This window comes from Pelodiscus sinensis, chromosome 8 (genome assembly GCF_052426305.1).
Source record: "Pelodiscus sinensis isolate ZL-2025 chromosome 8, ASM5242630v1, whole genome shotgun sequence".
Classification (NCBI taxonomy): domain Eukaryota; kingdom Metazoa; phylum Chordata; order Testudines; family Trionychidae; genus Pelodiscus; species Pelodiscus sinensis.
The window spans coordinates 40333335-40346022 of record NC_143059.1 but is presented as its reverse complement, the minus strand read 5'-3'; the positions used below and the strand labels follow the sequence as shown (position 1 = coordinate 40346022).

The window sequence follows — 12688 nt, the reverse complement described above, 5'->3', positions numbered from 1 at the left end:
TTTGCAGATTCAGACTAACACGGCTACCCCTCTGATACTTAACACTCCAAAGGGCTCCCGGCTTCTGGCCCCACTGCTACTGTGTTGCCTGGAAGCTGCCCAGGTTGCTGTGGTTATTTAAAGGGCTTGCGGCTCCAGCCTCATCCAGGTTAGTTTTGCAACTGGGAGCTGTTAGCCATTTAAATAGGATCTGACTGCTGGAGCCACTGCCTAGAAATTTAGAGGCATGGACAGCAAGCTATTTAGCAGCCTATAAATAGAAAACAGCCTGTTGCAGTCCACGGTCCGGATCAAAGTGTTAGGTGGGCTGAATCCAGACCCCGGGCCACATCTTGCCAAGCGCTGCACCCTAGTGCCTTCCTCCCAAACCCCAAATGTGCCTGCTCTAGCCTAGAACTGTGGTGCACTGTGAAAACTTTACTTCCTACCCTGAGCATTCCTGAAAGTTTGAAGGATCCTCCTTTGCAATTTGCAAAAGGCTTGATCAGTTCGCTCTCCATTTCAAACCCAGGAGGTTCTCGGATAATGCATTTGCAAATCACTGCTAAGAGAACAGGTTAATTCTGACCTGAGCTGCAGCCATTCACACAAAGGAGGTAGTTTCCATTTTTAATAAAGTGGATTGCAGACTGTTGGGACAGAGGGGACTATGGAATTGTGGGATACTTCCAGCTGACTCCCAGGAATCAAGGAGGGATGTGTGTGTACACTGTAAAGCAAATTGGCAGGGACCCCAAGTCTCAGTTTAACACAAGCTCGGACCCCCCAGCCCTACAGGAACTTAGGACAACTGAAGTACATACGTAAAGGGGTGAAGCTTGAGCTCAAACTCAAGCATGGGCCTATGCTGCAGTGTAAACATTAAGGATGTTAAATTGCATTTAATCAGCTAATTGAGTAGTCAATGGATTTTCCATTGACTACTCAATAAGGAGGGAAACTGCAGAGCCGCAGTTGGGTTTGCTCCCAGCTCCAGGAGCTAACCCCGCTGTGGCTCTGCCTTTTAAATGTAGTAAGAGCTGGGTGGCTCTTACTACACCACCCAGCTCTTACTACATTTAAAAGGCAGAGGCACAGTGGGGGACTGGGAGCAAGCCTCCACTCTGCAAATGCAATAAGAGTGAGGTGTCTCTTACAACATTTAAAAAGCAGAGGTGCAGCGGGGGACCAAGTGCGAGCCAGCACAGCCACGTCCTGGCTCTTGCCTGGTCCCTCACTGTGCCTCTGCCTCCCTTGTCCCCCGGCAGAGACAGCACTGAGGGGAGCAGGATTTTAAGCTGGCTCCCCCCAGCACTGGATCCTGCTCTACCTGCTTGCTGCCTCTGATAGAGGCTGCAAGGGGGGGCAGAAGTGACTAGTTGAGTACTGACTTGACTAGTCACTTACATCCCTAGTAAACATATCTCAGAAGTACTTCATATTAAAATAAGATTTGTTCAATTTATTCAAAAGCTAGATTTCTGTTAAGCATCTGTTTTAGATCGGAGGCAGACTATTCAAATCAGCAAACCATTCACACTATTATATGAAGAAATGTGTAGCTTCACCTTGGTATGTTTTTCTGCTTCAGTCAGAGGCCGAATTTTATAAGAAGGAGTAATATCTTTGAATATTTCCATCAGCGAAACCATCACTAGCTTCCGAATAATCACAGCCACATTGGGGTCCTGTTCCATTAGCATGGCACGCAACTCTTTCAGCTTCTTTATCTAGTCATGAAAACATATGGTGCAGGATAAATAACGGTTATATGTCAAAGAGAAATACATTTACACATGCACTCTAAGCAAAGGGTGGAGGTAAGAAAATAATCATATCTGGAAATAAGACTACAGGATGAAACCTTTTTAACCGGGACACTCTGGACTGACAACATCCATGGTCCAGCAGGACCATGGATGTTCCAGGACCTGAGTGTCCCAGTGGAGGTCTAGCAGTAGGGCTTTGGGAGCCCCATATGCGGTAGCAGGACTTCTCAGCAAGTCTGTGGGAACCCCATGCAGGGCAGCAGGGCTTCCCAGCAGGGCTGCAGAAGCCCGGCACAGAGGCTGAGGATCTGGTGGGCACTGCAGCAGGAGCCTGGTGTGTGCACAGGTAATGAGGCTGCCTGTCGCAGCAGTGGGAGCCTGGCAAGCAGAGACAGAGGGGCTACCTGGTACAGCAGGAGGGGCTGACAAGGCAGCGGGGCCAGCAAAAGGGAGGAGCCAGCTGAAAGGGCAGTGGTCAGGCCAGGGCTGGAGAGGACTGGGGGTAGGAGAGCCAGAAATGACCACTCCTGGTCCGGCAAAATCCTGCATCTGGGACAGGTCAGGTCCCGAGGGTGTTGGACCAGGCATGTCCAACCTGTACTATAATAAAGTGATATTACGCAAGCAGATTGGTGCACATTATTAAACGCCAGGGAATGAAACAAGAAGACCCAAAGAAACTAATTTAATTAAGAGTTCAGGAAAGTTTCAACTAGCAAGTCAATACAACTTTAAACAGGATGACAGGAAAATATTAAAGTGCATACAGAAAAACTGAAAAGTAAGGGTACAATCATGAGCCTGCAAACAAAACCCAAAGAAAAGGTTATGCTCACAGGAATTAAGGGACTTGGTGCAATGGGAGATGTATGGAATCATCCTCTCATCCAACCCATCAAAACCATCAAGGGCATTCGTCAACTATTATTGGGTCTGAACAATATCAAACAGTCACCCAGATTTACTTTGTTTGCAAAACAATTACCAAGAAACATGGCACCCCTTTGCTATTCTGTCTCTGTTACTTTTGGGTTTTCCATTGATACAAAACATTTTGCAGACTTTGCTGTTCCTTGGTTACGTCAGCTTTCTGCAATTAATTGATTTACTGTATCTCATACACACAAATTTAACACTACTCACATTGTTTTCTGGGTCAGACAAAATGGCAGCTGCTAAGGCTGCAATGTGTATCTTCTTTTCCTGCAGCTTCATTCTCCTGTGAATTAGAAGTTCCTCTGTAGTGAGCACAGGCTGGGGTTCTCTCCTAGATACTAATACAATAAAGTTTAATAGTAAACTTTTCCTGTTAGTACCCATTCTTTAATGATCTGCTAGAAACCACTAAGGTAACATAATGAGAAACCTTACTCTATTCAATGTATTTCAAATTGTTAAGATTTTAGTTAATAACCAAATGGTTTTTTGGCTCCAATTAACTTACAATAGGATGACTACAACTGGAGATATGAGCTTTCATTTATTTGTTTAAGTTATCTCAAAGTGCAAACCCATCATTCTGGTAGAAAAAAACCTGTTTCCAATAAAAATGATGACAGACTGTTCCTAAATTAAAATTTTTAAAGCAAAATAGGTATTCTCAACATTAAGAAATGTCTAATTTTTTTTTGAGGGGGGAGGCAGAGTTTTGTAAAATGAAAACAGAGCTGAAGACACTAAAAAGTAAGATTATTTGATTCAGCCATTTTATGAGAAGCAAAAGGGTTGGTGCTCCCCTTTTCCTAGTCCTGCAAGTGCACACCATGAACCTTCTAAGGTGTTCACTTCAAATGGATCTTAGGAAGGGCTCACAAGGTGTTTGCACGCACATGTACGTGGAGTGAAGATGCGTAGGCTGGGAAAAATATAGAACTTGTGGGACTGAGAGAACAGAGTCACGAATGATATCAGCTTGGGTGATCTCAGAGAGAAGAAAAGGACAGGGAAGTAAAGTGGAGAGTGGCAACAGCACTATCAGGTACATTCCAGACATCCTTGTAAATATTAAGAGTCTCAAACACTAACCCTTCTCTCGATGACCTCTGGACAGGCTAAACAGGCTTACTCAGTAACTATAGAACTTACAATGTTGTTGCCCTCCCGATCCTTGAAACCGTAGCAGGCTCATTGGAGGCCCACCCTAATCTCCACAAGGCTTACCAGTCAACTATCTGACATCACAACAGCCAGCATGCGTGCCATAAGTCAACTATCTGAGAAGCATTTGTTTATCGGATAGTCTGTCGACTAGTTGATCTCCCCTGACCGTTGCTGCCTCTAAGCTGTACTTCAAAGCAGCAGCACTGCACAGCTGAGCTGGGGATCAGCTGTGCAGTGGCTGCTCCTTTGAAATAGGGAATCATGTGGCATGCAGTGCAGCATGCAGAGTCCCCTGCTGACCCCGGACTCCATGGCTTTGAAATGCCCACGAGCCCCTGCTGGGGACACTTGTACATTTCAAAACAGGTACCCACATGCAGCCCTGAGTCAGCAGGACTTCTGGCTGACTTCAGAGTTCCGCATTCCTCCTTTGAAATGTACAAGAGTCCAAGCGTGGGCTCTTGTACATTTCAAAGGAGGAATGCATAAGTGCCTATCAACTAGTCGAGTAGTCGATGGAAATTCCATCAACTACTCAACTAGTCAATTAACCGCAATTTAGCATCCTTAGTGTACCTAGGGCCCCTCACAACCACCCACCAGGAGGCCAAATTAGACTCAGCAATAAAAAGGTTGGAGGGTTGGTCCAGCCTGACTGAGCCCCCTACCTGCAGCACGATGCAGCAGCCTAGTTATCCAGTTATACATATAGTTTAACATGTTAACATTTTAAATGGGATTTGACATCCCTACTCTAAACTACAGGGAATACAGGATTTTCTAAATGCCTTTAAAAATGTAAGATACCTCCAGAATGTGCACATACAGTTTGGTAATCGGTAAGGCACACTATTCCCCTGGCTGAGTATATAACCCTTGTGAAAATGAGCAGAGTGCATGTCTGCTTTGAATTTGAAAGTGATATTCACTATGTACACAATGACCACATACAAACTAAGGATGTAATAGTGTAGTTGATTAACTAATCAACCAATAAGCAAAATCTTATAGGTTAATGCTACAGACTTTGCACATTCCCTCCCCCATCTGCCAATACATTTTGGCCATCGCACCAGGTCCAGGACCTACCTCTGCTGCGGCTTTGCATTTAAAGTGTATTAGTAGCCAGTTGGGCAGGCAGTCCGGCTCAGTTCCAACTCACGCTGGGTACGGAAGGTCAGCGTTCCCCCCCCGGACAGGGGCAGCTGCCACCCCACACCGCTGCCGCTGATACAGAGGCAGCAGCGCAGGGCAACAAGAAGCCAGTATGCAAGGGAAGCTGGTTTTTAAACTAGCTACCCTCGTGGACCGGCTTCTACCTGGCATCCCATGCTGCTGCCTATGATACAGAGGCAGCAGCATGGAGTGGCAGGGGGCTCCTCAGCAGTGGGGCTGGAGCGCACTGGCTGCCGGCCCCACCCCCGGGGTCTACAGCTCAGTCAAGTAACCAAAAAGAATTCACGAGGTTAACTGACTATTCAATTAGCTGATATTTAACATCCCTAACACAAACCCAATTCATAAGTCAAATAAATACTGGAAGGTTGAGGGAGAGAATCTGCAACACAGTATTTTGATGTAAATGTACAACAACCTAACATACTTAGGACCCTACCAAACTCACAACTATGCAAAATGTGTAATCGACTGTGAAATCTGATGTCATCCCATGAAATCTTGTATTTTGTGTGGTTTCATCATGTACTATCCAGATTTTATGGAGCAGACCAGTGTTTCTCAAACTGGGGTTTGGACCCAAAAGGGAGTTGCAGGGGGATTACAAGGTTATTTTAGGAGGATCACAGTATTGCCACCCTTACTTCTGAACTGCCTTAAAAGCTGGGCAACTGGAGAGCAGCAGTTGGAATGTTGGCTGGGTGTCCAGCTCTAAAGGCAGGTATTAGAGGTGATAATTGGGGAAGCAACCTTTGTAATGGGCAAGATAATTAATGTCTTTGTTTAGACCTAGGTGTAAAGTGTCGATTCTCTTTCAAGTCTGGTGTTAAAAGGTCTTTGAAGCAGGATGCAGAAAGGGCATTGTCTCAACGACTTGATTACCTGCATCCTGCTTCAAAGACCTTTTAACACCAGACTTGAAAGAGAATCGACACTTTACGCCTAGGTCTAAACAAAGACATTAATTATCTTGCCCATTACAAAGATAGCTTCCCCAATTATCACCTCTAATATCATTAGCTCACAGACATTTACCTCCCCTCCTCATCCCCCTTCTGTTCTGAAATTTGATTTGTCCTTTTCATATGTGTTCTTTTTTTGATTGTATCCTTTGGTATAGATGGTTGTGCCAAGTTTCTTCCACTATTTGATCTGAGGAAGTGGGTCTGGCCCACAAAAGCTCATCACCTAATAAACCATCTTGTTATTCTGGTGTAGCTGAACCAAAAAACATGACTATGTAGCACTTAAAAGACTAACACAGCTACATTTCTATACATATTCTGGGTTTCTCACATTTGATTGCTCAAGTTAAAAAAAATATTAAAAGGTAATATACACTCAAAAAGGCTGATAAAAGTTAAGGATACAGACATTTAAGTTTCTTTGTTTTGGAATAAAATAACCATGAATTAGGCAAGCCACAGATTCCTGAACCAAGAATGAGGCTTCTTAGCTTAGCCTAAGCAACAATTCTGAAGACATCAACACACCAAAATGATATTAAGTAATGTAATTCTGATATCAGCAACTGAATTTTTTCCTTCAAGTCCTGAAATTCTAGTGGGTGAGCATGAAGCAAAACAGGAATTCCTGCCAAATCATGTGGGTAAAATGACATTTGACCAAACTGAGCTGTCTGTTCCAAAGCCTCCTGAACAGAACATACTCTGTGGTAAACTACTTTTTCTATTAAATAAAAAAATAACTGTTCAGTTGCCTTAGTGTAAAACTAAGGATATTGTTATTACCTTCTACTACCTCCGTTTCGTTTGTATCTTTCTCCTCTTCATTCTGTGCAACACTGACAACTGCAAGAACAAAATGTCTATTACAAACATAACACTAGACACTCGAGTTTAAAAAATTAATAAAATACAACCCCACTGGGCGCTGTTATGTTGAATCCAGTATCTGTTTCTTACCTGGTTTTTCCATTGTTTGTGGAATAATACCACTTTTGTCTTTGATAGGAAGCAGGTGAATAATTTCTTTTTCTGGCTCAGTCTGCATGCGCCTTGGCATTTTCTCATATCTGTCAATCACATTTTCCTGTTTTCGTTTCTTGGCATGAACAGGCTCACTGTATAGTGCAAGAAATCAACAAATTAGACATCAATAATAGACATAATAATACTCCTACAATTAAACAAAAAACATACAGTACATCATAAGAGAACATCTAAATGTGTTTACTCAAAGTGTCAGTTTCAGTTGCTTCTCCAGTTATTCACTGTTGTATAAATATTTAAAAAATCCACCCTCCCCTTTCACCTTCAATGTTTAGTAAATTTAGGTATGAAATCAAATAAAAAACAGAATGGTAGCTTAGTTAACCTACTACAAGAATGCACTATAAAACTCATAACCAAACATTGTACTTGAAAGCTACAAGTAAAAATAAGTCAATTTTTCTGTGGTTGTCAGCAATTATTACACTAGCCCCAGGCTGGTTTCTAAGGATTGGTAATCTAAATCATTTAATTACATGTTTTTGTTTATTTTTAAAGTGCTGCAACCCCTTATCATTGACAAGTGTTTATTGCTGACAATCTAACCAAAACAAACATTTTTAAGCCAATATACATGGGTCCATGCTAAGGGGCTCCATGTTCAACTGCAAAAACTTGCATGTAATTAAGTCTTGAGGAACAAAATGCCCACTGGAAGAACTGTGACAACCTCATTACCATGGCTACTATCAGTGAAGATACTATGGACCAAACAAGTAGCAGACTGTGAAGGTGAGGTCTCTTTCCACTGCTCTCTTCATCATAAGATTTGCCACAGCAAACAGACCAATGTCCTAGTTTTACTCTGGTGTGTGCCATCTCCTTTTTCAGGCTGTAATAACTTGGTGTGTTTTCATTCAGTTCAGACACCTAACCTGTATTCTAGAATATATTTTAGAGAGTTTGTGAGGATGTCTCTTTGTCTGTCTGCAAGTCCGTTTGTTCAAGAACTCCTCCTAAATGGTAAGAGCTATCTGATAAGCAAATGCTGATCAAGTAGTTGACTAGTCTTTAACATCCCTAGAACAGATCTCCTCCATTGTCTAAAAAATATGTGAAGTATTATTTGAAAACTTGAATATTATTTTTACTTGGTGATTTAAATCAAACACCCTGTTATTGAATTACAATTTTTTTTGTCTTTCAAAGATGTTAAACTCCCTGTACTCCTGAAAGACAAAAGTTTTGCTGTGACCTGTGCCAGTTTGAACAGAGCGTTATAGACAGGAGTGCTTTCCGACACACAGCCAACAGCTGCTGTTCTCTGGCCGCCCAGCTCTGAGGGCAACCCTGAAGGGTGGCAATACTATCATCCGCCTAAAATACCATTGTGACACCCACCCCCAATTTCCCTATTGGGTCAGGATCCCTAAGAAAACACTGGTCTTCCTCTGTAAAATCTGTAGAGTACAGGCAGTCCCTGAGTTACGCGGATCCGACTTATGTCAGATCCGCACTTACGAACGGGGCTTTTCTCGCCCCGGAACTCGCGGGCGGCGGGACCACCCAGACGCGAGAAAAGCTGCTCCGGTCCCCAGCAGACCAGGGACACCCCGAGCAAAGCCGCAGAGGCGGCGGGGTCCCGCGCCTCCAAGGCTTTGCTCCGGAGCAAAGGCTTGGAGGCGCGGGACCCCGCCGCCTCTGCGGCTTTGCTCGGGGTGTCCCTGGTCTGCTGGGGACCCCTCCCAGCAGACCAGGGACACCCCGAGCAGACCAGGGACACCCGGAGCAAAGCCGCAGAGGCGCGGGACCCTGCCGCCACTGCGGTTTTGCTCAGGGTCTCCCTGGTCTGCTGGGGGGGGGGGGAGCGCAGCTAGTGCGTCCCCCCCCCCCCAGCAGACCAGGCTTTTGTTGTGGATGCCTGGGGTAGAGCAGCTGGGGTGCTGCCGGGTTGGTCCTGGGGGCACCTACCCAGCAGCGCGCCAGCTGTTCTGTCCCAGGCTCCAGATTCAGCCGCTGTTGAAACTGATCAGTGGCTGATTCCAGGAAGCTGGGGGCAGAGCAACTCTGCCTCGGGCTTCCTGTAATCAGCCCCTGGTCAGTTTCAGCAGCAGCGGCTGAATCTGGAGCCAGTTCCGAGTTACGTACAAATTCAAATTAAGAACAAACCTATAGTCCCTATCTTGTACGTAACCCGGGGACTGCCTGTATAGGATAAAAGCACACAGGACTAGATTCCATGTGTACTTCATAGCTATGAAACTGACAGAGCCCTACTTATAATTTTTAGACTCATGGTTAAAGCACTCCCCTGGGATGTGGGAGACCTAGATTCAATTACCTCCTCTGCGAAGAAGAATTTGAAAAGATGTCTCCCACCTCTCTGGAGAACTTTTTAACCACTGGGTTATGGGACAGTCTGATGTGAATCTCTCACACTCTTTCCTCTTGAAGCTGTTCCATAAATAAATAATGTATTTATTTCAATAAATAAAGAGCTTTTAGAGCGGTGGAACTGGACCTTGCAACTATCATCTTTCAGGTTACAAAGTGTCTTGCTCTTTTTCTCTAGCCCAAGGAATTTAAGTAACAATTAGACTGCAAACGTATACATCAGGCACAACCCCTCCACCTCCGGTCATATTTTAAATCAGACCTGATATAGTAGATATCTTCAGAGCACTGAAGTAAGTGCTGTAGTTAAAACAGGAACCATCCCCCCACATTATGGATCACGCTGGAGATGGGCACCAAGAGTGTGGCAGCAGACATGCCCAGAGGCAGAAATTAAACCCCTAGAGAACTTTTACAGCAAAATTTTAAGCATTGAGTGAATATAGGTGCCCACAGTATTACACACAGCCAAATGAAGATTTTGCTAGTTGTAATAGAGTCTATAATTGGATCTTAGGTACCTAAGTCCCTCTGTGGATCTTGACCAGATTGTTTCTATGAAATTTTCACAACTGATAAGCATAAAAGGCAGAAGAATGGGTATTTTTTTAATCTGGAAAATGCTACATTCTGTGGTTTAGAAGACAATATGAGAACAACAAAAATTTGGTAGAGTAGTTAATTTTAAAATATTTATCTCAACAATGTAATGACTTTAAAACGAAAAGAAAATAGGTCAGACTAAAAATCTCCAGCTTGCAAAATGTCATTCCATAAATATACATGCTTAGAGTTTTTAAGATCTTTTTCAGCTGTTCTATAACACAGCTGGAAATCTGTATCTTAGCTAACAATTTGTAGACCAGCTACAGCATTTTACAGAGCATGACAGAATGTAGGAGAGCTGTAACTTTGTATGTCAAAAATTGCTATTACTGATTAATATCTTATAAACTTAATAAAATCACTTGAATTAGGATTAGCATAAATAAGTATTGGAAGCATATAATTTCATCCTTGTTTTAAAAAGTCAAAATTAATTCTAAATCAGTTTTTTTTTTTTTCAAATAAAGTCCTCTGACCCAGATATTTTCTATTTCAAATTCCAGCCTCAAGAAATTTTTGTATAATCCATTAAACAGAAAAGTTAAGTTTATACTGGAAATTAGATAAGATTATTAATTACAGAGCTTCCATGGTAATGGCATTTCCTACTGGTTGCCAAAATATACTAAGAAATAAAGAAAAGACCCTAAAATTTTGCACCTCTGTAGGACTAAGAATGCCGCACAGACTGCATTTCAGCAAATGAAAAATTACCTTATGTTTCTATTTCTCTAAAGAAATCACCTTCCATGATTTTCAGTCACCCTCTCACTCTCCCTCACACAGATGTTGTAGGTACTTCCCTTCCCCGCATCCTCCACCTCCCGTGTTGTATCTGCCTACAAAGTTTACTGTCCATTGCATTGCATGATTTTTTTCAAACTATTCTGGTGATTTGCTTAATACTGCAGGGGAAGCCTTTGTATCCAGTTCAACTAGGAACTGATTTGAATGTTCAATGGACAGAGGAGGGAAGTCCACAAAAGCATGTGATCACATTGGTTCCCATGGGCAGTGCTAGCAACTAGGGCAAAGATGGGGAATTTTGGGAGTGTTGAGGGGCCACTGACACACAGAAAAATCAGTTGGGGCCGCACACAAGTAAAAAGCAAAAACATCTCCAAACTCTCACTGACATGGCCCGCACCTGAGAAGGAGAAAGACACTCCCCACATTCCTCTCGCACCAGAGCCTAGGGGGCCCAAGATATTAGATTTGGTGTGCTCCAGCCCCTTGGGGAAATGGTGGAGGGCTGGAGTGCCAACGCAAGCTAGCCAATGCTGGGGGGGTAGGGGTGGCTGTATTGAGGCAAGACGGGGGCCGCATCCTGTCCCTGGGGCCTTAGGTTCCCCACTCCTGAGGTAGGGGGAAGAAACCAAAAGGCATTCTGAGCTTTGGAGATTCCATCTGGCTCACACTAGAGAACAGAGACAGGAGCAATAACTATGCAGACAAGGTACCTTAGGAGAAAGTCATTTCCCAGCATTAGAAGGTAGCTACAGTTGTGTTGACGAATGTTAATAGAAAATGTGTGACTCGAATAAGTAAAGTTTAAAACTGGAAATATTATTAACTTCATGACAGTTTATGGACTATAAGAGAACATGAGAATAATCACCTAGAAGAAATGTCTCTTGTTAAAAATGATGCTTTTTGAGCCAAATCTTCCATTAATTTCAGGTCATCTTCGTCCATCATATCCAGTGGAAGAGCTTCCTCTTCCTCCTCTTCCTTCTTTCTTTCAGCTGTATCAGAGGACAAGACACACTTATGAGCCAAAGCACTTGCATGCAAACTTGCAAATGCACCTTTCCTGTTTTTGTCCACAGGACAAATCTCAGCTCCACACTTCAGTCCCAATCTTATGAACACACATGCTGAACTTTATTCCTGTGATTAGACCCATTAACAATAGTAGACTACTGTACTCTCATGAGTAGTCCATCACATTCATAAGTATTTGCAAACTCAGAGCCTTAAGTCTTCCTGGTTCCACAATCAATATCTAGAGATGATAAAAAGGGCCTCATCAATTTTAGTAGGCCAATCCATAGAACTATAGGACTGGAAGGGAGCTCAAGACATCTTCTAGTTCATTCCCCTGCATTCGTGGCAAGACTAAGTATTATCTAAAACAGTGGTGTTGAACACATTAGCCACTAACCACATGTGGCTATTTGGCCTGTTGAGCGGAGTTAGTTGGCTTGACCGATGTGACTATTCTGCCTGTTGATTTTGACTAGTTCACTATAGCAGTGGCCACTATAGAACTGGTTGGACACCACAGATCTAAACCGTTCCAGACAGGTGTTTGTCTAACCTAGTGTTTCTCAATCAATGGTACGAGTACCCTTAGACGTACTTCAGAGAAGTCTGGGGGGTACGTCAACAACTGAAATTTGGAGAAAACTGAATTTTTGTTTTAAGTTTTACAGCGCTTTATTATTTTTGTACTTTTGACACCCAAAAATTTCATCACCCATCCGGATATGATTAAGTTGTTTAAGCAATTGTGTTGCAATGGTAGAAAAAAAATTGGGTCTTAAAACTGTTGGTACTGGAGATACTTTTTTTTTTTTTTTAAAGAGATGTTTTATAAAAAACCTGCTCTTAAAAATCTCCCAATGATGGAGATACCACTGGGGGAAAGGGTGGGGGGAGAGGATGGGTGTTTTTTCACACTCCTGAGACAGAGTCACACCACAGTACCAT

General features: G+C 43.1%; 1 protein-coding gene across 2 annotated transcripts in view; it reads right to left on the bottom strand.

Moving 5' to 3' along the window:
- Positions 1–12688, bottom strand: part of NOC3L (NOC3 like DNA replication regulator) — a 30535-nt gene that overhangs the window by 15472 nt on the left and 2375 nt on the right. For both annotated transcript variants that reach the window (XM_075935140.2, XM_075935139.2), the window contains exons 3-7: positions 11595–11721; positions 6950–7107; positions 6776–6835; positions 2892–3022; positions 1548–1709 (exon numbers count right to left, since the gene is read on the bottom strand). In XM_075935140.2, coding sequence (XP_075791255.2) covers positions 1548–1709; positions 2892–3022; positions 6776–6835; positions 6950–7107; positions 11595–11721 — 638 coding nt within the window. The remainder of the gene's footprint in view (positions 1–1547; positions 1710–2891; positions 3023–6775; positions 6836–6949; positions 7108–11594; positions 11722–12688) is intronic.